At 46.7% G+C, this 23,485-nt stretch overlaps 1 protein-coding gene across 1 annotated transcript in view; it reads right to left on the minus strand.

The window, feature by feature from the left end:
• LOC138664114 (oocyte zinc finger protein XlCOF6-like) overlaps positions 1-23,485 on the minus strand; it is a 103,594-nt gene that overhangs the window by 55,039 nt on the left and 25,070 nt on the right. The window contains exon 6 of the mRNA XM_069750541.1: positions 20,355-21,157. Within this exon, the coding sequence (XP_069606642.1) occupies positions 20,355-21,157 (803 nt within the window). The remainder of the gene's footprint in view (positions 1-20,354; positions 21,158-23,485) is intronic.

Raw genomic sequence — 23,485 nt, forward strand, 5'->3', positions numbered from 1 at the left:
GAGGGTTATGGTTCTGGCAAGGATGGGTCAAGGTAGCCAGCCTTTTCCAGGGGGCACTGGGGGTTCGGAACAGTCAGGACACTTGGTGGCTATGCAGAGAGGACTGTGTTTCGCATTCAATGAGGGGTCATGCAAATTTGGGGCAAAATGCAAATTCAAGCACGAGTGTTCAGCCTGTGAGGGCACACATGAATCATCAAAATGTTTTAGGGGGGACAGACACAGGGGGGAGATGGCGTTGAAAAAAGGAATGACGCCAGTTCGACTGGACGCGATGGTGCGATTTCTAAGCAGGTACCCTGGTGCAGCAGCGGCTGCTCTGCTAGAGGAGTGTTTTAGGGATGGTTTTAAGATCCCGTTCATTGAGATGGCAGTTCCTTTTTCCACAAAAAAGTTAAAGTCAGCCTTGCAGTTTCCTGAGGTAGTTGCTGATAAGTTGAAGAGAGAGGTTGCCCTGGGTGGGATGACTGGTCCGTTTGCAGTGGCTCCCCTCGATAATTTGAGGGTTTCCCCACTGGGTGTGGTCCCAAAAAAAGCCAAAAAAATTCAGGCTAATCCATCACTTACCTTTTCCTAAAAGGGTCTTTGGTGAATGATGGCATTGAGCCTGTAGCATGGCTAAAGGGTTTGTAGTCGATGGGAGGTATGTGCCACATAAGTGCCTGGTTGCTGTAATGTAGCCCGGAGTATTCCTTTCTTGCACATAATCTTGTATATGTGTTTCAGGACCTGTGGTAATGTCAGACCACATGGCTAATCATGTGATGGGTTACTGGGTGGGGTTAGCTCTTTATAAGACTGGCTAATCCTTTACACAGGAGATATGTGTGGAGGTGAAACCCTCCTGAGTGTGTTACGGCTTCAGGACTGAGCCGGATGAACTGGACACTTGCTTTTCTTTGCCTGAACCAAAGGCCCATTTTGCTTTCTGTTATTTGCCACATGGTTTATGAAGCAATAAACCCAGTGAACTTTAAAGGAACACGTCTCCTGAGTGTCAGCCGTCGCAGCTGAGTGAGTGAAATCCTTACAATTGGTGGTAGACGTGCGAGCAGCGTTCCCAGCGGAGACGTGAGTTTATTTTTGAATGTCCTGGGTCAAGGCTGTTGCAAGCCAGCAAGCATTGCCGGAGAAAATGGAGGACCTGCTGAAACACTTGGTCCAGATGCAGTCACAGCAGGAGAAAAGGCAGAGCCAGCAGGAGCAAAGGCAGCAAGAGACCAACAGGCTGTTGATGCAGCAGATACAACAGAGCCAGCAGGAGCAATGGCAGAGTCAGCAGGAGCAACGGCAGCAGATGCAGCAGAGCCAGCAGGAGCATCAGCAGCAGATGCAGCTTCTGGCAACCGCCATCCAGGGCAAGGCGAGCGCCCCAACCCCAGGTTTGGCTGATGACACCCACGTCCGGAAGACGGTAAGACGCGCATTGCAGAAAATGACTCCCGGGGATGATGTTGAGGCCTTCCTGACGGTGTTTGAGAGGGTCGCTGAGAGGGAAAAACTTCCGCCAGAGCAGTGGGCAGAGGTACTTGCGCCATACCTGACGGGAGAACCCCAGAAGGCGTACTATGATTTGACCTTGCAGGATGCCAAAGAGTATCACAAATTGAAAGCCGAGATTCTCGCACGTTTGGGGGTGACACTGACTGTCAGGGCACAGCGAGTTCACTCCTGGGGCTATCACCGGGACAAACCACCTCGTTCCCAAATGTTTGATCTGTTGCACCTGGTCCAGAAATGGCTGCAGCCAGAATCCTCTGCGCCTGCACAGATGGTAGAACGGGTGATGATGGATCGGTTTGTCCATTCCCTCCCGAGGCCTATACAGTCTTGGGTTGCCCAGGGTGATCCCCAGAATGCCGACGAGCTGATCGGACTGGTTGAGAGATACCAAGGGTTGGAAGGCTCCTTCGGGAGGCAGCCCATGCCGTACTGGGGGTCCCAGAAGGCAGCTGAGTCCCAAAAAGGGGTGGTGCGTCCAAGGTCACAAAGGGCGGGGGAGGTGGTGCCCAAGGTCCCCACGGGTGATATTATTTGTTGGAGGTGCCACAAGCCAGGACATATAGCTGCCCGTTGTTCCCAAACCACTGAGCAGATGGACTGCAGCATGGGACGCCGTTGTTCATACTATGCGTATCCAGCCTGTAGCGTGAACTCTCCATCCAACGAGGGACCTCAAGCGTGTCCCGTAAAGGTGAACGGTCGAGCAGTAACGGCACTGTTAGACTCGGGGAGCCTAGTGACCCTGGTGAGGGCCACTTTTCCTCTCCACCTGCTCCCAGGAAAGAAGGTCGGAGTGCGGTGCATACATGGTGATGCAAAGGACTACCCTATGGCCAGGGTGGACATTGAAACGGCATGTGGCACTGAGTCCCACATAGTCGGTGTGGTTCAGGACTTGTTGCACCCTATAATTATTGGCCGGGATTTCTGTTTGTTTTGGGATTTGTGGGGAAATGGTTCTGAGCTCCCTGGCAGGGAACCAGTGAACCCTGGAAGGGTATCGCCACACCCAGAGGCAGACAGTTTTCCTTTTTGTGTTCTGGTTGGGGATGAGGAGGAAGTATCCCCTACATCTGACATTCTGGAGTTAGAAGTTACCGGTGAAAATTTTGGGACTGCCCAACATAGGGACCCCACTCTGAGGGAAGCCTTTAATAATGTCACAGTTATTGACGGGGTGGTACAGGAGCCGGGGGCAGACACAAGATTTCCCCATTTTCTGTTGAGGGGGGAGTTGTTGTGCCGTGTCACGAAAATACGGGAGGAGTTGGTAGAGCAGTTGATAGTGCCGGGCCCGTATAGACGGAAAGTGTTGGACATGGCCCATTCACACATCTTGGGTGGACACCTGGGGGTGGAAAAAACGCAGGAACGGGTTGTGCAGAGGTTCTATTGGCCTGGGTGTCACCGGGAATTAGTGAACTATTGCAGGTCCTGCCCTACATGTCAGCTAACAGCTCCTACTCCTCATTTCCGGAACCCCCTTGTGCCACTGCCCATTATTGAGGTACCGTTCGAGAGAATTGCCATGGACTTGGTCGGTCCCTTAGTTAAATCAGCTCGGGGCCATCAGTATATATTAGTCATCCTGGACTATGCCACACGCTATCCTGAGGCAATTCCCTTGAGAAATTCTTCCTCAAAAAGCATAGCCCGCGAGTTGGTCCATGTCTTTTCCCGGACAGGTCTGCCAAAGGAGATCCTGACTGACCAGGGTACACCTTTCATGAGCAAGGTGATGAGGGAGTTATGCAAAGCCCTGAAGATCTCCCAGTTGAGGACCTCGGTGTACCATCCCCAGTCAGATGGCCTTGTTGAGAGGTTTAACAAGACACTAAAGAGCATGCTGAGAAAAGCTATAGAGAAAGACGGTAGAGACTGGGATTGTCTCTTACCCTATCTGATGTTTTCCATTCGTGAAGTTCCACAGGCCTCCACAGGGTTCTCACCGTTTGAGCTTCTATATGGCCGACATCCACGAGGACTCCTGGATATAGCCAAGGAAACCTGGGAGGCCGAAGTCACACCCCACAGAAGCGTCATTGAGCATGTGGCCCTGATGCAGCAGAGGATTGCAAAGGTGATGCCTATCGTGAAAGAACACCTTCTCCAAGCACAAGAAGCTCAAGCCAGGGTCTACAACCGGTCTGCAAGAGTGAGGCAGTTCAATCCGGGAGACCGAGTTCTTGTGTTAGTTCCAACGGTGGAAAGCAAGTTCTTGGCCAAATGGCAAGGGCCATATGAGGTTGTCGAGAAACTTGGTGAGGTAAATTATAAAATTCACCAACCAGGAAGACGGAAACCATTCCAAGTTTACCATGTCAACCTCATCAAGCCATGGCAAGATAGAGAGCCGACAGCAACTCCATCATTGTTAAGCAACCCAGAAGGTGAGGTTGGAGCGGTTACTATAGCAGAGACGCTATCAAAGACCCAGAAACAGCAGTGCCGGGAGTTACTCCAGAAAAACAGGGACCTGTTTTCAGAATTGCCAGGATACACGAAGGTCATAGAGCACGAGGTCCTAACAGAGCCACATGTGCGGGTGAATGTGAAACCTTATCGTATTCCTGAGGCTCGTCGAGAAGTTATCTCCAAGGAAGTGGAGCGTATGTTGAGGCTTGGGGTCATTGAGGAATCCAAGAGCGGTTGGTCGAGCCCAATTGTCCTGGTCCCAAAACCTGATGGAGAGTGGAGGTTTTGCAACGACTATCGGAAGTTGAATGAAGTCTCCAAGTTCGACGCTTATCCCATGCCCCGTATTGATGAGCTCATCGAAAGGCTTGGGCACGCCAGATATATATCCACCTTGGATTTGACAAAGGGGTATTGGCAGATCCCCATGGCACAGGAAGCCAAGGAGAAGACGGCCTTTTCGACACCTGATGGATGCTTCCAATATGCCCGGATGCCGTTTGGCCTAAAGTGAGCTCCGGCGACCTTCCAGAGGGCTATGGATAGAGTCCTTGCACCCCATAAGGCCTACGCTGCTGCGTACCTAGATGATATCGTCATCTTTAGCCCGGACTGGGAGAGTCATCTGGAGAAAGTCCAAGCGGTGTTGGATGCTATAAGAGAGGCCGGATTTACTATAAACCCGAAGAAGTGCGCCTTGGGTAAAGAAGAAGCTAAGTACCTTGGATACATAGTGGGTCATGGAGAAATAAAACCCCAAATCAATAAAGTGGAGGCAATCCAAACATGGCCAAAACCAGTTTCCAAGAAACAAGTTAAAGCCTTCCTGGGAATCGTGGGATATTACAGGAGGTTCATCCCATACTTCGCCACGATGGCTGCGCCTCTGACTGACCTGCTAAAAGGGACAAAATCAGTAATGGTTAAGTGGTCCGAAGAAACAGAGTCAGCCTTCCAAGAAATGAAAAACGCTTTGTGTAAGCAACCCGTTCTGATGGCCCCAAACTTCAAGAAAGAGTTTATTCTTCAGACAGATGCCTCAGATGTTGGGGTGGGAGCAGTCCTTTCCCAAGAACTACATGGGGAGGAGCATCCTGTTCTCTATCTGAGTAGGAAGCTGTCCTCATCTGAAAAGAACTACTCAGTCGTTGAGAAGGAGTGCTTGGCCATAAAATGGGCAGTGGACACATTGCGGTACTATCTGCTGGGACGTAAATTTAGACTGGTATCTGACCATGCCCCGCTTAGGTGGATGAGAGAAACGAAAGGAAGAAATGCTAGAGTCACCCGTTGGTTCTTAGCCCTGCAGGACTTCAGTTTCCATGTGGAACATAGGGCCGGAAAGCTGCACGGTAATGCGGATGCCCTATCGAGAATCCCTTGTTTAGTGGGGGAAAGTGCCAAGCCCCACGGCTTTAGGCAGAGGGGGGAGGTATGTAGCATGGCTAAAGGGTTTGTAGTCGATGGGAGGTATGTGCCACATAAGTGCCTGGTTGCTGTAATGTAGCCCGGAGTATTCCTTTCTTGCACATAATCTTGTATATGTGTTTCAGGACCTGTGGTAATGTCAGACCACATGGCTAATCATGTGATGGGTTACTGGGTGGGGTTAGCTCTTTATAAGACTGGCTAATCCTTTACACAGGAGATATGTGTGGAGGTGAAACCCTCCTGAGTGTGTTACGGCTTCAGGACTGAGCCGGATGAACTGGATACTTGCTTTTCTTTGCCTGAACCAAAGGCCCATTTTGCTTTCTGTTATTTGCCACATGGTTTATGAAGCAATAAACCCAGTGAACTTTAAAGGAACACGTCTCCTGAGTGTCAGCCGTCGCAGCTGAGTGAGTGAAATCCTTACAAGCCTCAGTTATGTTCAGTGCTTTATACGTCATTTGATGCAGCCATGGATCGCGTCCGTTTATGTGGGAAAGGTGCATGGTTGGCAAAAACTGACATAGAAGCAGCATTTCGGCTGCTGCCAGTGCACCCTGATAGCCTGCACTTGTTGGGATGTTTTTGGGATGGAGGATTTTTCATCGATCGCTGTCTTCCTATGGGCTGTTCTCTCTCTTGTGCTTATTTTGAGACGTTTAGCACATTTCTGGAATGGGCTGTCAAAGATGTGTCGGGGCTAAAATTGTGTATTCATTACCTTGATGACTTTCTGTTTATAGGTCCGGCACAGGAAATGGAAAGTTTAGCAGAGAGTTTTGGGGTTCCGCTAGTGGCCGAATAAACGGTGGGTCCGGTGACTGCTTTGAGATTTTTTGAGGATCGAAATTGATACTCTGGCGACGGTGTGTAGATTACCTGACGAGAAGGTGACCGCTTTACGTGAGGAGGTGTCGAGAGCAAGTGGTGCAAAGAAAATAACGTTACGTGATTTGCAACCTCTGCTGGGCAAGCTAAATTTCGCTTGCAGAATAATGCCTATGGGCCGGTCGTTTTGTCAAAGGTTATCGTTGGTGATAGCGGGTGTGAGATCACCGATTCATTTCATTACATTGCAAAAAGAACTGCAGGAGGATTTGACGGTATGGGCAATCTTTTTGGAGAAATATAACGGAAAATCTATTTGAATCCAGCCGGCAGTGGATGCTGATACTTTGGGTTTGCTCATAAATATTGTGAATTGCGGTTTTGGCTTGTTTTTTCATGGCAGTTGGTTGTTGGCGAAATGGCCTGGTTTTTGGGGGGAGTGGGGCTTGTTGTCAAATCAGGTTTTGTTTCCCATTGTAGTGGCACTATTGTTATGGGGCAGAAGAGTGAGAAATAGGAAGATTAATTTTCCATGTGTGCTGGAAGGGGTGGTGATGGCGATAAATTCGTTATCATCAGCTTCCCCTGCGGTTGTGAAAGTGTCACAACGCCTGGTCTTGTTGGGGTTATCTTTTAACCTATGGGTTGTGGCTGAAGTCAGGTCAGTGGTGTTTAATCCTGTCATTGTTGTTCTTTCTCATTTACAGGGAGATCGTTTTCGGGAGCTGGCACCTCAAGCGGATTCAGCTGGCATGAAATGTCCAGCAGAATTGTGAAGTCTTCCTTGTGGGCAGTAGGGCATTTGCTTACCAAGTCATTGTTGATTAGGTCATGGAGGCAGTATGGGCAGGCCTGGAGTACTTGGGAAGATTGGAGGGTATCTTTGGGTGAAGGGATGGCGGATGAGAGCAGATTGTTGTTGCTGGTTGAGCACTGCAGGGAATCGGGTTGGTCAGTGTCTAAATTGAATAAGTTATTAGCAGGTCTTGCTTTTGGTTTCAAGGTCTTTTTTGGTGCTTCAAGCGTTAAAAGGTTGGAGAAAGGGATGGAGAGTGGTGGATAGGAGACGTCCAGTTTCCTATGAAGTTTTATTAGTTTGGGATAATCAGTTGTCAGGAGTGTGTTCATCACAGTGGGAGGTGGATCTCTTTAAGGCGGCTTTTGCTTTGGCCTTCTCTGGAGCCTTTTGCTTGGGGGAATTGGTTAGCCCCTCCAAGTCAAAGAAGGGCGTTTTGAGGGAGGACTTGGATGTTTATAGTGATAGAGTGGTAGTGTTTATTTGGTCTTCCAAAACGGATGTGAGTGGAAAGGGTTGTAAAGTTGTGTTGTTCGGGGTTGCAGGTTCCCCTTTGTGTCCAGTGCGGTGTAAATGATTTTATGGGGAGAGGTGGTGTGTTGAATAATCGTTTTTTGGTCCATTTAGACGGTTCATTTTTATCACGCTTTCAGTTTATTGCGGTATTCAAGCATTGTTTGGAATTGAGGGGCATCTCACGAGTGGATTACAGTGGACATTCTTGTAGGATCGGTGCGGCCACGGAGGCAGCAAGGAGGGGTTTGGGGAGGAAATGGTGAAGAGGATTGGGCGGTGGGAATCGGTGAGGTTTAAGTCTTATATCCACAAAAATCTGGTTTAATGATACATTGTGTTAATGTTTTTAACGGCTTAACAATTTTGTTATTTTTGTTTCATGCTGCGTGCAATGGCTTATTTGGATAATGGGCCATTCTTTAATTTTCTGGGCGGTGATGCAGGCAGCGGTTCATCCGGATGGGCGTCAGCTGGGTTTCTCGTGGGAGACAGCGATTCTGTGTTGGATCGGCAAACACGGAATGGTTTGGAGTCAATTGTTACCTGAGTTTCACCGTTTTGTGTATTTGGACCAAGCACCAGATGTAGTGGTTGTACATCTGGGCGGGAATGATTTGGGCAAGAGGCCTTGTAGAGAGTTAATCAAGGACGTTAAATTTAATATGTTAAGGCTGTGGGCAATGTTTCCAAAAGTGCTGGATATTGGGTCGGATATTATCCCTAGGAAGGTCTGGTGGGGTGCTCGTTCCAACGAAGGGGTAAACAGAGTGAGAATTAAAGTGAATAGGGTGGTGTCTCGTTTTATGGCAAGACACAGCGCGGTAGTGGCGCGCCATGTGGACTTGGAATTGGGTACGGGGGAATTTTGGAGAACGGATGATGTTCATTTGAATGCTGTTGGCACTGACATGTGGTGCTTGGCCATGCAGGAGGGTATTGAAACAGGCTTAAAAGTTTGGAGGGACATAAATGTTTAAGAGGTCAGAACATTTATGTTCATGGCGTGGGGGAGAGGTCCTCGAAGTTGGTGGAATTGGGGAATGGCGGATTGGAGGGGGGGGATCTCTAGTGGTCCTGAACTCCCTGCACCAGACGATGCAGAGTTCGCAACCGATGTTGATGTTCTTGAACCCAAGTGGACATCCCCGACCGTGGGTAGTCTTCCTCGGGCTCTAGCTCCAGTTCAGTAATTTCTTTCCCTGGATGACCAAACAGGAGAGTATACGGTGTGTAACCGGTGGTGCTGTGTTTTCAATTGTTATACACCCATACCAATTCGGCCACGTACTCAGGCCATCGGGCCTTTTTATCCTCTTCCAAGGTCCTCAACATTTGTATTAGAGTACGGTTGAACCGTTCGCAGGCCCCATTCCCCTGGGGGCATCTTCCGAGACTTCTCGATCTGGTACAACCGATGTAACTCTTCCATCACCCATCAAAAAAAACAGGCGCCTTGATCCGAGTGTATGCGCTTTGGACACCCGTACACATAGATGAAGTTCTTACAGATGGCATATGCCGCGGATTCGTCAGTCTGATCTCGCGTCGGAGTCACAACGGCAAACTTTGTGAAGTGATCCATCATCACCAAGCAATGTTCATATCCCCAATACGCTGGGTCAACAGTCAGATAATCTATCATTAGCAACTCTAGAGGAATAGACATCACTATGGTCTGTGTAGGGGCCCTTTGTTCAGGTGGCTTGGCCAACTCGCAGCTCTGACATAACTGACACATTTCTTCCACTACAGTTTTTAATTGAGGATGTTTAATTAGTCATTGTAGCTACTGGAAGGTCTTTTTCTGGCCCGAAGTGTGCTCCTCTTTCTTGTGCCTCTGAAGCCACCTGGGGCAGCAACGTTTCAGGGACCACCATTTGCCAGGTGACGCCCAGCCCCCATGGCAGTAGAATTTTCTGGTACACAACTCCAACATGCAGCTGTAGCTTCTCCCATTGCCGGAGCATCCACAGAGCACCAAGGGACAGAGCATCTCTTTCTTGCTGATTGGGCAGTTGTTTGGATGACACCCACTGCCTTAATTGCTCCAATTCTTCGTCTTCTTGTATCGGCACCCACTCATCATGGGATTGTTCCAGCAGAAACACACAAGTCGCCATCTGTACTTGCTCCAGCGTGGCTGCCAACGTCCTGGCAGAGTCCCTGAATCTAGGAACCCCTTCAGCCTCCAGTTCCTCATCACGGTTAGGCCCTGGCTCTCCGTAGTTGACCCGGGACAAAGCATTGGCATGAGTATTCTCTGCTCCTCTCTTGTAGGTGATTTTATAAGAAATGTAGCCATTTGTGCTACCCAGCATTGTTCTAGCGCCCCAAGTTTTGCTCTTTCCAGATGAGCCAACAGATTGTTATCCGTGCGCACATGTACTTTAGAACTGGACAGATATTCAGCAAATTTTTCCATCATGGTCCACACCAACGCCAATTCCAGCCTGAAAGAACTGTAGTTATCCGGGTTCTTCTCAGAGTCATGAAGAGATCGACTTGCATAAGCATTTACTTGCTCCTCTCCTTTCTGAATCTGGGACAGCACTGCTCCGAGTCCATGCAAATTTCCATCCGTATGTAGAATGAACAGCTGCGTAAAGTCGGCATAGGCCAGTACTGGTGCCTCCGTCAAGGCCAATGTCAGGGCTTGAAACAATTCCTCTTGTTGCTCACCCATTGTAAAGTTCTGTTAGCTCACGTTGACACTCTTCCAGTCCTTGAACCGTTTGCAGCCAAACAAACTGATCCTGATTGCATCAGTTAGGGGGTAAGCCTGCTGTAGATCATTCGGAGCGCTGTATGATAGAAGAAGCAGTAGATTCCACACGAGCCACTGTACGCTTCACCCGATACGAGTCCTTTTCCCACCGGGACTCCAGCTTATCTCGACTGCGCCTCTCTCATACCAGGACACGGTCACCCCTTGAACAGCTCCAGCAGCGGGTTCACGATGTGGGTAAAGTTCTTTATGAAACGTCTGAAATAGCCCGTCAGTCCCAGGAAAGCCTGCACATCTTTCACGGTTTTCGGGGTAGGCAAATCTTGTACCACAGCAATCTTTTCTCGAGATGGTCTCACTCCTTCTGCAGAGACATTGTGTCCGAGATACTCAATTTGAGTGCGAAACAGATGACACTTCTGGGGTTTCACTTTTAGACCATGCTGTTGTAGCAGACTCAACACCTGTTCCAGTCTCCAGAGATGTTCTTCAAACAAGATAGCAAAGACAATGATGTCGTCCAGGTAGATCAGAGTGGCCTCAATGTTTAAATCCCCCAAACACCTCCCCATGAGTTGCTGAAATGTACCTGGTGCATTAGCCAGGCTGAATGGCATCCAATCAAACTCGAATAATCCCATGGGGAGTATGAAGGCTGTTTTGGCTCGGTCTTTCTCGGACATCGCACTTGCTAGTAGCCACTGGCGAGGTCCAACGTGGAAAAGTATTTAGCATTTCCCAGGACGGACAGGGACTCCTCAGTCCTCGGCAGCGGATAAGAATCCCGTACTGTACAGGCATTGAGTTTGTGGTAATCCACACAGAAACGTAACGTTATGTCCTTCTTCCGCAACAGCATGATGGGAGCAGCCCATGGGCTCTGACTCTCACGAATTACCCCCTTCTGTAGCATCTGGGTCAGCATGCCTTTTACCACCTGGTACATTTGAGGAGGAATTTGACGGTAACGCTCTCTTATGGGCTCAGCATTTCCAGTAGGAATCTCAAGTGTGATTGCCGTCGTGCAGCCAAAGTCATCCTCGTGTCTCGCAAACACATTTTGGTATTTTCCCAACAACGCATCCACTTGCTGTACCTGTTGTGGTGTGAGTTCAGTCAGCTCAGCTCTCATCAGCTCCAGGATTCGGCGTCCCTCCTTGAAATGTCGAGGGTCGATGACAAAGCAGTGTCCACAGTCACCATCCAAGGATCCCCTTGTTTGACAGTCAGCTGTTCAGCCTGAGGTGATATCAGCTCTTCTGGCATACCCTGGACATGAGCCACTTCACTTCTGGGGTAATATGACATCATTTTTCCCCAAATTCACACAGCATACATGAACTGCTCCATCTCACACCATAGCTAATGTCCGTGTCACAAGCAAGGCCGCCATCAGGGCATTACTGGGCCCGGTGGGCAGAGGGGGCCCACATCGGGCCCCGTCTCATCTGCTCACCAGGCCCCCCTGCAGGTGCTGCGACACACTATTAACATGCGGGCCCGTGCCTGCCCACACGTCAATAGTTAACAGCCGCCACCAGCCAGTCGGAGGCTGGCAGCTGACTTGAGCGGCCGTAGTGCGCAGTCGCACTTCGCCGGCGGCTGACGTCATTGTCATTCGCCGGCGAGTGCGTCCTTCACCTGCGTGGAGGAAGTGAGCTTCGCCCGCCGCAGGAGCATGGCCAGGTAAGAACTCTTTTTTTTTTTTTGAGAGCGGCGATCCGGGGTGGGGGGCCCAGGGCAGAATGCTGGACACAGGGGCAGAATGCTGGACAAAGGGGCAGAAAGCTGGACACGGGCATTATGCTGGACACAGGGACAATATGCTGGACACAGGGGCAGCATGCTGGACACAGGGGCAGTATGCTGGACACAGGGGCAGAATGCTGGACAAAGGGGTAGAAAGCTAGACACAGGGGCATTATGTTGGACACGCTGGGGCAGAGATGCTGGACACGCTGGGGCAGAGATGCTGGACACAGGGGCAGAATCCTGGACAAAGGGGCAGAATCCTGGACAAAGGGGCATTATGCTGGACACGCTGGGGCAGAGATGCTGGACACAGGGGCAGAAAGCTGGACACAGGGGCATTATGCTGGACGCGCTGGGGCAGAGATGCTGGACACAGGGGCAGAATGCTGGACACGGGCAGAATGCTGGACACAGGGGCAGAATGCTGGACACAGGGGCAGAATGCTGGACACAGGGGCAGAATGCCGATACGGGGTATGATTGGAGACACGGGGCATGACTGGAGACAGATGGGGAAGGATTGGAGACAGATGGGGCAGAATGGAGACACAGGAGGCATGATTGGAGACAAGTGGCAGGATTGCAGACATGGGGGCATGATTGGAGACACTGGGGGCAGAATTGGAGACAGATCGTGCAGGACCATGGGGCAGGATGGATACGATGGAGACAGATGGGTCAGGATGGGGAGATCATATGGAGCAGAATGGATACTTATGAGGGCAGGATGGGAGAACATATGGCTGACGCCAGGAATGAGACACACGGTGGCCAGGATGGGGAAAATTATTACCATAGGGACTAATTTAGGGATATTATTACTGCAGTGACGTATTTATTTTATTTTTAGAGGATACTGTTTTAAATGAGGGGGCGGTCCTGTTACTGTGCAGAGTGATACTATGGCGCCTCTTTTTCTTCATGTGGTGTAATGTAGAAGTTGGGAAAAATTAAGTAATGTGTTCTGCAAGCGGAGCTCGAGATAACTGTGTTATTTCCTGCAGAGACGAGTCCTGGCTGGATGAAGTGATGGCGGTCTGTGCTGGATGAAAGATGAAGGACTTCACCTAGAGACGTCACTGGTGAGTCAGTGTTACCTATACACTAACACTATACACTGTATACTATATACAGAGGTCCTGTGTATAATGTCACCAGTCATCACTGTATTATCTGTACACAGACACTGCATACTAAGTACAGATCTCCTGTGAATACTGGCACTTATGGTGATAGTATGGTGGGTTTTTTTTATTACTGATCAGAATTGTAGTATTCAGTCACTATGCGGTGGCAATATGTGGTCTGGTCATGGTGCGGTGGTAATATGTGGTCTGGTCATGGTGCGGTGGTATTTGTTCCTTGTATGTGATATTATTCGGTCACTGGTGGTAATATGTGGTCTGGACATGGTGTTGCGGTATTTGTTCCTTGTATGTGATATTATTGGTCATTTTAAAAATTGAAAAATAAATAAATCTTCATTTTTATATAGCGCTAACATATTCCGCATCGCTTTACAGTTTTGCACACATCATCATAAATAAAAATATACCTAAATTGTATTGCATATTTTAACAAATATTTAATTGGTTACAGTAGAGTAGGGCCCGGCCAAAAGTGTCTACCGTGTTATGGTGGCAGCTTAAAAAATCTTTTGGCCAAAACAAAAGCTGCCAGCTATAAGTGTGATCTGGTGATGGGAACTGTTAATGTGTGATAGGTGAGAGGTGGAGTTTTTCCAAGAGAGAGCAGTGAGACTGTGGACAGTTTCAGGGGTGGAGCGTGGAGGCGGGGCTGGGGTGGAGCCTTGGCGGAGTCTCAATGGGGGCCCTGAAAATGTTGCCAGTATGGGGCCCCAAAATTTCTAGTGGCAACCCTGGCCACAAGAATTCACGGCGGTAACTGTTCAGCATTACTCGGCTCGATCTGAACTTTGATGCTTTACAGGGGCTAAATGCTCAGATGGGCAGGGTAAGCACTGTTTGACCTGGCGGTAGGACCCTATTGACTGAGGTTGGGGCAATTACTTTCCCCAGTGTCTTTCCACCGCAGGAGGTCTCTTGGGCTTGGGCCACCCTAATGAGCTGTTGGAAGGCTCTCCTCTAATGGTGTATGGGTACTCCATTGTTTAAGGAACCTGTCTGGGTACTCATTAATAAGAAGACTTCCAAACTCTCTCAACACATTGATGCCTAGCATGACAGAATGTTCATTACCTGCTTTTCCAGCTGTTAGCACCACTCCTTTTCATCCTAAGTCTTTCCCACAGACCACTATATTCATCCAGACCACCCCTGCAACCGGGATAGGTAATTGATTGATGGCCGTGAGCTTGATCACTGGTCCCCATTCAGGCGGCATCACCTCAGTAAAGTGCTGGCAGAAGTATACTTCGGGCATTGGGGTCACCTGTGAGCCCGTATCGACTAGACAGCGTACAGCTTGACCATTCATCTCTGCCCAGACGAGGGAGCACATAGGAACAAGATTTGTGGGACTTCTAGTACTCCTTCTTAATGGTACAGGCTCCAGGCGGCATCCCCAGGCTCGGATAGGCCTACCCCGCCGGGTGCACCACTGGACTACGTGCCCTACTTCTCCACAGTTATAACGTGGGGGGCCTTTCTCTGAGAGACATTCTCATCTCACGGCGGAGGTCAGGCTCACGACGATTTTCCGGCGGGCTTGCAGCTACTACAGGTACTTTCTTTGAATCAGACAACTCTTCACCTATCTGCTGTATCTCCTTTCGCAATTCTTCTACCCATTGGGGTGCAGTAACCGTAGTTGTGGTCACCTCCCCACTCTGGACCTTCCCCACCAGAACTGACACCCCCTGCTCTTGATCGTGTGTGCACGCTTCACTCCCTATTTCGGAGAACGTCATGCTTGGTTTTACTCTCAAGCACTCCCGCAGAGCCTGCTTTAGCAGCACGTCCCGTAAGCCCGGCACGAATTGGTCTCGCAGCACTACGTCAATAGACCCTATGCCTACGACGTCTTTGCGAGCAATGGCAGTATGAAGCTTCTGCAGCGCATTCAGTGACGGTCTCCCCCTCTTTGAACCCGGCCGAACAGGCTCATACGTAACTCCCCTACGTCCATGGGGTCCTCATGCGTCTCTTCAAGTATGAATAAAACTTTATCCAGGGTGTCTCTTGCCTGTTGGGCCCGAAGCATGACCGAGTACCTGGCCTCCCCATCGAGTGCCATCATAGCCACCTCTGCTTCTAGGGCCAGAGTCATGGGATGCATTATCATCATCACCCTTATATGTTCAGTCCAACTCCAAAGCATCGTCTTATTCCCATTGAACTTTGGAAGGTCATTTAACATGGCCCCCAGGGAGATACTGGATTTAGGGCCCCCCTCCAACTGCTTTATCTGCCGCCTCTGCACCATTGAACAACATCCTGCCAACTACGCCAAATGTAGAAATCGCAGGAACATGAGATGTTGTCACGGACAGGAGGTAGATCAAGAGTTGACAGGTTTATTAACAACACGTATTCTCCTCACAGGGAGTATAGGGACTCAGGAAGTGTGTAAGGGAGAAGGGCAAAACTGGGAGCTAGGAAGGGACAGAGCAAGGACGAACGTTAGTTCAATAGTAAGAAACAAAGGAAAATAAACTTATCAGTCTGTAATTTTCTTGATTGCAGCGTCTCGGTTCTCCAACGGTGGCACCGACAACAGCAGCACGTGAAGTCGCAGAGGTGTCTGTAGAGGATGGGGTTCCAATCCACGGAGCGGGTGACAGGTCTATTAACAATGCGGAGAGCTCCTGCACTCCCAATTGCCAAAAGCTGTGCTCAGTCCAGTACGAAGTACCGCCAAAATGAAGCCTCGCTCAGCGGTGTACACAGGTTCCTGGCTAAGGGGCTCTGGCCTAGTCAACTGCTTCTCACTGTGTTGCGCGCATGTTACAGTCACTGGTCTCAACTCAGAGTTGACTCCTGGCATGGAGGCTAGTGGGGAACTGGCATCCTGTCGTCCACTTACAGTAGCCCGGTATGCAGGGGATCTGTTAAGTCGGCCTGCGCTCAAGGGGTGCTCTGCAGTCGCCACTGGTACTGCACCCGACTGTCCACTTAGCTTTCCCGCCTCGGTTCTGGCTCTTTTCCCCGCGCGCAGCGCTTTTTAACCCAGCCCCGCCTACCACAGTCACATGCAAGGGTCTGTCCTTGTCTGAAAATCTCCCCCCCCCTACCCCCCTGCAACATTAGTGATAGTCCAGGGAGTTCTGGAACTGGCATGAGAAAGGTATACCTGATCTTGTCCTTCTTCTTACATGGAACATCATATTTTATGGAGGAATGCACTGGGGCGAGCATAGTTCTCTGAATGTCAGAGCATCTTTGGAGGAGTTAAACGATGTGGATGGGTATCATGGGGGTGTCATACTGTGTGGACAATATGAAAGAGCAATTGTAGTGGGTGGGATGGCAAATTGAACAAATGAGAGCAACACTGAACAGCCCTTTTAAGATGCAGGCATACAATATATATAAATGTATAGTTAATATACATAGCTCATATACAGGTGCATTACATTGATTTTCATATTATAATCAAACTCCCAGTGTTCTGTCTCCGCCATCTAATTTGTTACCTCTGATTATCTGTTTGCATAATTTGCCATTTTCTCAGTAGCCAGTATACAGTAACTGATAGATTCATACCTTTATTTGTCTGTAGTGTTTTGGCTCCCTCTAGCGGTCAGTCATGTTCACAGTTCTATTTTCTGTTTTTTCTATTTTCCATGTCTGATTCTCCTCCCCTTTGCAAAGCATTATGGTAGCTCAGCCTTCATCGCCCTCCATTTTCTTTTCACTTCCTTCAGTCTGCTTTCAAAGAAAGACGCTTTCACTTCATCCCCCTTGCGATTGCATTGCCGGTATGTCTTTATGCTTTCTGTAGGTAATTTCTGCTCTAATATTAGCCTAGCTTAGGCTACGTTCACAGTTGCGTTTTTTGGAATCCGTCACAATCCATCACTTTTTGAGAATGCAAAAAAACTTGCAGGATCCTGCATTTTCCCATAGACTTGCATTAGTGACGGATTGTGACGGATGGACATCCGTTTCATCTGTCGTGCACTGGATCCGTCGGAAAATAGCGGTCCATCATGCGAAGAAAACGATCATAGAAACATTTTTATTCTGCACGTCGGAAAATCGGTCAGCGACGCATCCTGCGCTGTTCGTTGACGGCTATAATGGAAGCCTATGGACGCAGGATCTGTCGCTGACCGTCACACACTGCAATCCAGCAACGGATCCCGTTTTTCCCCTCTGAGCATGCCCGGAAGAATTTTCAAAATTCTCTCTCTCTCTCTTGTCCCCGGACATTTAAATCCCGGAATTTGTGTACGACGCATCCGTCATTACACTGGATCCGTCGCACACGTTTTTCCCTATTTTCGCGATGTCCGTCGATACGTCATTTTGCTGCACCACGACGGACAGCAAAAAACGCAAGTGTGAAAGTAGACTGTCAGTTGTACTCCTAGTTCCGTTACTAGCCTTATAAATGTTCATGCATAATGTACAACATGTTTAGTACTTATTTCTGCTATACCATGCACTGATTGTATGTTTATGATTGTTTACAGTTTCACCACGTCAATATACTACTACTTTCAATAAAAGCACAGACTCAACCACAGTCTCCTTATTGGACTCCGGTATAGCGGTTTAGCTGCCTGTAAAGCTACATATGAGCCTGCCTCATTTAGTTAGGACAGAACACCCAGAAATGAAATGGGTACCATATAAATGAAAATGCATTAATCTAAGTAGATATTTACGTTCCCCCCATGTGAGTAGAAGGATACTAGGTGTACACTCCAAATATTATGAAACCTGAAAAAATTGAGTTCTATACACAATTTATAAAAATCAATACAATTCTTTATTTCATGTAATAATACAGCAATGTAGCTAAAAAAAGCACAATCACAGGACATATGACCCTAGTAAAGACAAATGGGTCCAAGGCATTAAAAGATAATAAACATCATCATGGTACTAGAGTAGAAGCACTTTAAATCATAGATATATCAATATATCATGTCAGCCATATATGATTGTAACCAGTCTCAGACATCAATGTGATATCGTAATTATGCTGACATGCATGCATAAGTAAAAAAACTATCTTGAAAAATTCCTTAGGACTGCCATAGTGACATTACGCCCAAACAGGATGGAGAAAAAGTGCCCTTAATCGCTCAAATTCTTACCCTTGATGGAAGTAACAAGATGCCGATGAGCCAAATCCACCCCCTGATGTGCGTTTCACATTTGCTTTATCAAAAGGGAAGAGGGGAGTAGTAGTGTGCCATAATACACCAACCAGACTAACAAGGTAATACGAACAGAGATAATGAAAAATACCAAACATACAAATATACTCACAGATATAACAGAGGAATGCACTGGGGAGTGGAGGATGGAGTTAAACCAAAGTAGGAGAAGAAAGGGAGTTAGCACACACTCAAAACATAGCAACAGTCACAGATAAATCCACCAAACCCCTTCTTCAGTAATAACCAACAACAACCTCCAGCCATGCAGCATACGCTTGTTTTGACAATGAGTGCTAGCCAGAACCCAGTTTATAAAGGAGATGGGAGTGGCAGTGTACAGCTGAGAGCCCTAAAACTCCAGGAGCTTTCAACTGACCAGAGTAAACCCTGCACTGCTAAAAGAAATTTACACAGTTTAATATGCAGGTGAAGTGCTTTTAATCAGTGCAGGAGTAGGAGAAATCAGATGTTGTGGTCTTCTGGTTCCTCTCTGTCATGGTAAACCAGCGACACTTGGTTATTGGCTATCCTGCAGTCTCAGAATATCCTGTTGTCAAAGCAAAAGAATGCAGTGCGAGTTAGCTCCCTGTTTTATAGTCTGCAAGCTTTGCTCTGGAGCTGGTCAGATAGCAAGGATCCGATAAGCCTTAGTTCCCCTGCACTTCTCACATGCTGAAGAAACAAAGCTGCTTCCGCTGTGAGGATGGGAGAAACCACAGTTCAGAAGAGTGGTGCAAATCGCCTCGCTGCTAAGCATTAATGCGAAGGCCACAATCTCGAGAACACCCCTTTAAGATATATAGATCCAAATACTAGGATCGAAGTTTTAAGATCAGATGTTTAATAATGATCAGTAATGATTAGTCTGGTGCTCTGCTGCCATGGTCTGACAATGGCGGCAAGCCAGGTGGCTGCTATATGGCATGTTAACAAGGAGAACCCTTTGTTATTAGCCCAGTGTGGGATCCAAATTTCAGTGGCTTCTGCGTCCACAGGATGCAGATACAAGTTAATACAATGGTGGAGCACGGATCCGTCAGTTTCTTACTCCACCATTCAGCCTGTGCATCTGTGTGCAGTAGTTGTAAAGATATCAGTAGATCACATCTGCTGCAGAGAATTGGTCAGCATACAGCACAGAACGGAGTAATGATAGATGGGGTTTTTTTGTGTGTCGGTGCATTTTATGCTGGGGCACCATACTATAGTGGGGGCCCTGCAAGGGAAATCATACTGTATTTTGGGCAATTTGGGGCATCATTGTGTTTTAGGGGAATGGTGGCCTTATACTTTATTGAGGGTCTCAATGTATTGGGGTGTACAGTGTCTATCTCATATTGTATTGGCTTATCAAACTGTGTTGGTGGGCACTCTATAAACATCATTTAGAGGCATTCTGGGGACATCATACTTTATTGTGGGCACTGAGGGAATATAATAAATGTCAGGGACACTGTGGGAGACATTGTACTATGTGTAGTATATAAGGAGGCATCACACTATGCAGGGAAATTCAATATGGAACATCATATTGTGTGGCAGATTGCACTGGGGTGAGCATAGTTCTATGCACGTCGGAGCGTCTTTGGAGAAGTTATAAGATGTGGATGGGTATCATGGGGGTGCCATACTGTGTGGACAATATGAAAGAGCTATTGTAGTGGGTGGGATACTAAGAGGCAACGCTAGGGTCTCATCTAAAAACTGGGTATTGGATGCTTCCCCTGTAACTGTACTCATCATGTGTAGTAGTGTCGTTCAATAGTCGATGGCAAATTGAACAGATGAGAGCGACACTGAACAACCCTTTTGCAGGCATACAATATATATAAATGTTTAAAATGTTATATACATAGCTCGTATACAGGTGCATTATATTGGTTTTAGTTGGTTTTCAATAACATAATCATTGATAATTGTAAAAATGTTCTTAATAATCAAATGTTCTAGGTTGTTATCTTTTGCTTGTAGACATGTGAATTTACTTGACTATAACTTGTATTTTTGTCTTGCACATGTCATTAAAATGGTGGAAAAAATAGCTACTTGGCCTTGTGTCTTCTTTCATGTGTAACAAGGTTGGATTTTGTGTTAAAACATTTCCCACATTCTAAACATGAAAATGGTTTCTCCCCTGTGTGAATTCTCTTATGTATCACAAGATTCGTTTTCTGAATAAAACATTTCCCACATTCTGAACATGAAAATGGCTTCTCCCCTGTGTGAATTCTCTCATGTAACACAAGATTTATTTTCTGAAAAAAACCTTTCCCACATTCTGAACATGAAAATGGCTTCTCTCCTGTGTGAGTTCGCTGATGCCCAGTAAGACATGATTTGTTCTGAAAATATTTTCCACACTCTGAACATGAAAATGGCTTCTCCCCTGTGTGAGTTCTCTGATGTCTAACAAGTGTTGATTTCCGATTAAAACATACCCCACATTCGGAACAGAAAAATGGCTTTTCTCCTGTATGACTTTTCTGATGTCTAACAAGATTTGATTTCTGATTAAAACATTCCCCACATGCAGAACATGTAAATGGCTTCTCCCCTGTGTGAATTCTCTGATGTGTAACAAGATGTGATATCCTATTAAAACATTTTCCACATTCTGAGCACAAAAATGTCTTATCTTCTGTGTGAAATATGTCATGCTCAACAGCCATTTTTTGTCTTTTGCTTTGCATATTGCTATTTGATGAAGCAGAAGATAAATCGTGTTGACAAGGATCAGGTGATAGATCTTTACTGTGAAGGCCTTGAGATGTATCTGGGATAATGGCATCTTCTTCACATGTATCTGTTGTGATACCATAATCATAAGCTGTAAAATCTGAATATAAGCGATGTCCATCTGAGCTTCTGGTACAGTCGTCTACCAAGAATAAAACTGATTTTATTATTTTTTAGTAACACTGCATTTTGATATTATTTTTTAATATTTCCAATTATATTGTACGGAAATTCATTTTTAGACTAAAACATAAAAAAGCGACTAATACATTATGATCTTAAGCCACCAGCTTATGTCCTTTTAATTTTCCACTTTCCTGTTGAAATTGTTTTCTCCATAAGTTCATTTGTCACTGTACCTGTCACCAATTATTTCCAGTTACATATTAAGTGGAGTTACATAAATGGGTCGGTAAGTCAGTGCTGTAAGGTGGTGTCCATCTCATACCCTCCCTGACAGATGCACTCCAGAACGCAGAAGGGAGAGACAGCATATAAGAAATACATTTTGATATGTGACATAAGGCAACAGAAACATTGACTGCCATTACAAATCTACGAATATGGGAGAACAGTGGGATCTGAAAAAGAATTTGCAGAAGTGTCTTCTGTAAGCCATGGTTGCCACTTGCCAGTCCCAGGTTCTTTTATTACTCACCTACATTGAAGGTTTTGGACACCTTTGTGCAAAAAAATAAGTACCGTAACCACATGTGACTAAGTTTCTGTAGTTAATAAAGTTGAGCTGATCTGTTTTTTTGCATTGAACTTTCCTTCTTATCCGAAAGATAATAAATGGGAAATGTTTAAGAACATCCTAAATAGGCAGTGTAAGCGGTTTATACCTTGTGGGAATAAAAGGACTAGAAATAGGCAAAACCCAATGTGGCTAAACAAAGAAGTAAGACAGGCAATTAACAGTAAAAAGAAAGCATTTGCACTACTAAAGCAGGATGGCACCATTGAAGCTCTAAAAAACTATAGGGAGAAAAATACTTTATCTAAAAAACTAATTAAAGCTGCCAAAAAGGAAACAGAGAAGCACATTGCTAAGGAGAGTAAAACTAATCCCAAACTGTTCTTCAACTATATCAATAGTAAAAGAATAAAAACTGAAAATGTAGGCCCCTTAAAAAATAGTGAGGAAAGAATGGTTGTAGATGACGAGGAAAAAGCTAACATATTAAACACCTTCTTCTCCACGGTATTCACGGTGGAAAATGAAATGCTAGGTGAAATCCCAAGAAACAATGAAAACCCTATATTAAGGGTCACCAATCTAACCAAAGAAGAGGTGCGGAACCGGCTAAATAAGATTAAAATAGATAAATCTCCGGGTCCGGATGGCATACACCCACGAGTACTAAGAGAACTAAGTAATGTAATAGATAAACCATTATTTCTTATTTTTAGTGACTCTATAGCGACAGGGTCTGTTCCGCAGGACTGGCGCATAGCAAATGTGGTGCCAATATTCAAAAAGGGCTCTAAAAGTGAACCTGGAAATTATAGGCCAGTAAGTCTAACCTCTATTGTTGGTAAAATATTTGAAGGGTTTCTGAGGGATGTTATTCTGGATTATCTCAATGAGAATAACTGTTTAACTCCATATCAGCATGGGTTTATGAGAAATCGCTCCTGTCAAACCAATCTAATCAGTTTTTATGAAGAGGTAAGCTATAGACTGGACCACGGTGAGTCATTGGACGTGGTATATCTCGATTTTTCCAAAGCGTTTGATACCGTGCCGCACAAGAGGTTGGTACACAAAATGAGAATGCTTGGCCTGGGGGAAAATGTGTGTAAATGGGTTAGTAACTGGCTTAGTGATAGAAAGCAGAGGGTGGTTATAAATGGTATAGTCTCTAACTGGGTCGCTGTGACCAGTGGGGTACCGCAGGGGTCAGTATTGGGACCTGTTCTCTTCAACATATTCATTAATGATCTGGTAGAAGGTTTACACAGTAAAATATCGATATTTGCAGATGATACAAAACTATGTAAAGCAGTTAATACAAGAGAAGATAGTATTCTGCTACAGATGGATCTGGATAAGTTGGAAACTTGGGCTGAAAGGTGGCAGATGAGGTTTAACAATGATAAATGTAAGGTTATACACATGGGAAGAGGGAATCAATATCACCATTACACACTGAACGGGAAACCACTGGGTAAATCTGACAGGGAGAAGGACTTGGGGATCCTAGTTAATGATAAACTTACCTGGAGCAGCCAGTGCCAGGCAGCAGCTGCCAAGGCAAACAGGATCATGGGGTGCATTAAAAGAGGTCTGGATACACATGATGAGAGCATTATACTGCCTCTGTACAAATCCCTAGTTAGACCGCACATGGAGTACTGTGTCCAGTTTTGGGCACCGGTGCTCAGGAAGGATATAATGGAACTAGAGAGAGTACAAAGGAGGGCAACAAAATTAATAAAGGGGATGGGAGAACTACAATACCCAGAT

The sequence above is a fragment of the Ranitomeya imitator genome, chromosome 2, assembly GCF_032444005.1.
Source record: "Ranitomeya imitator isolate aRanImi1 chromosome 2, aRanImi1.pri, whole genome shotgun sequence".
NCBI lineage: Eukaryota > Metazoa > Chordata > Amphibia > Anura > Dendrobatidae > Ranitomeya > Ranitomeya imitator.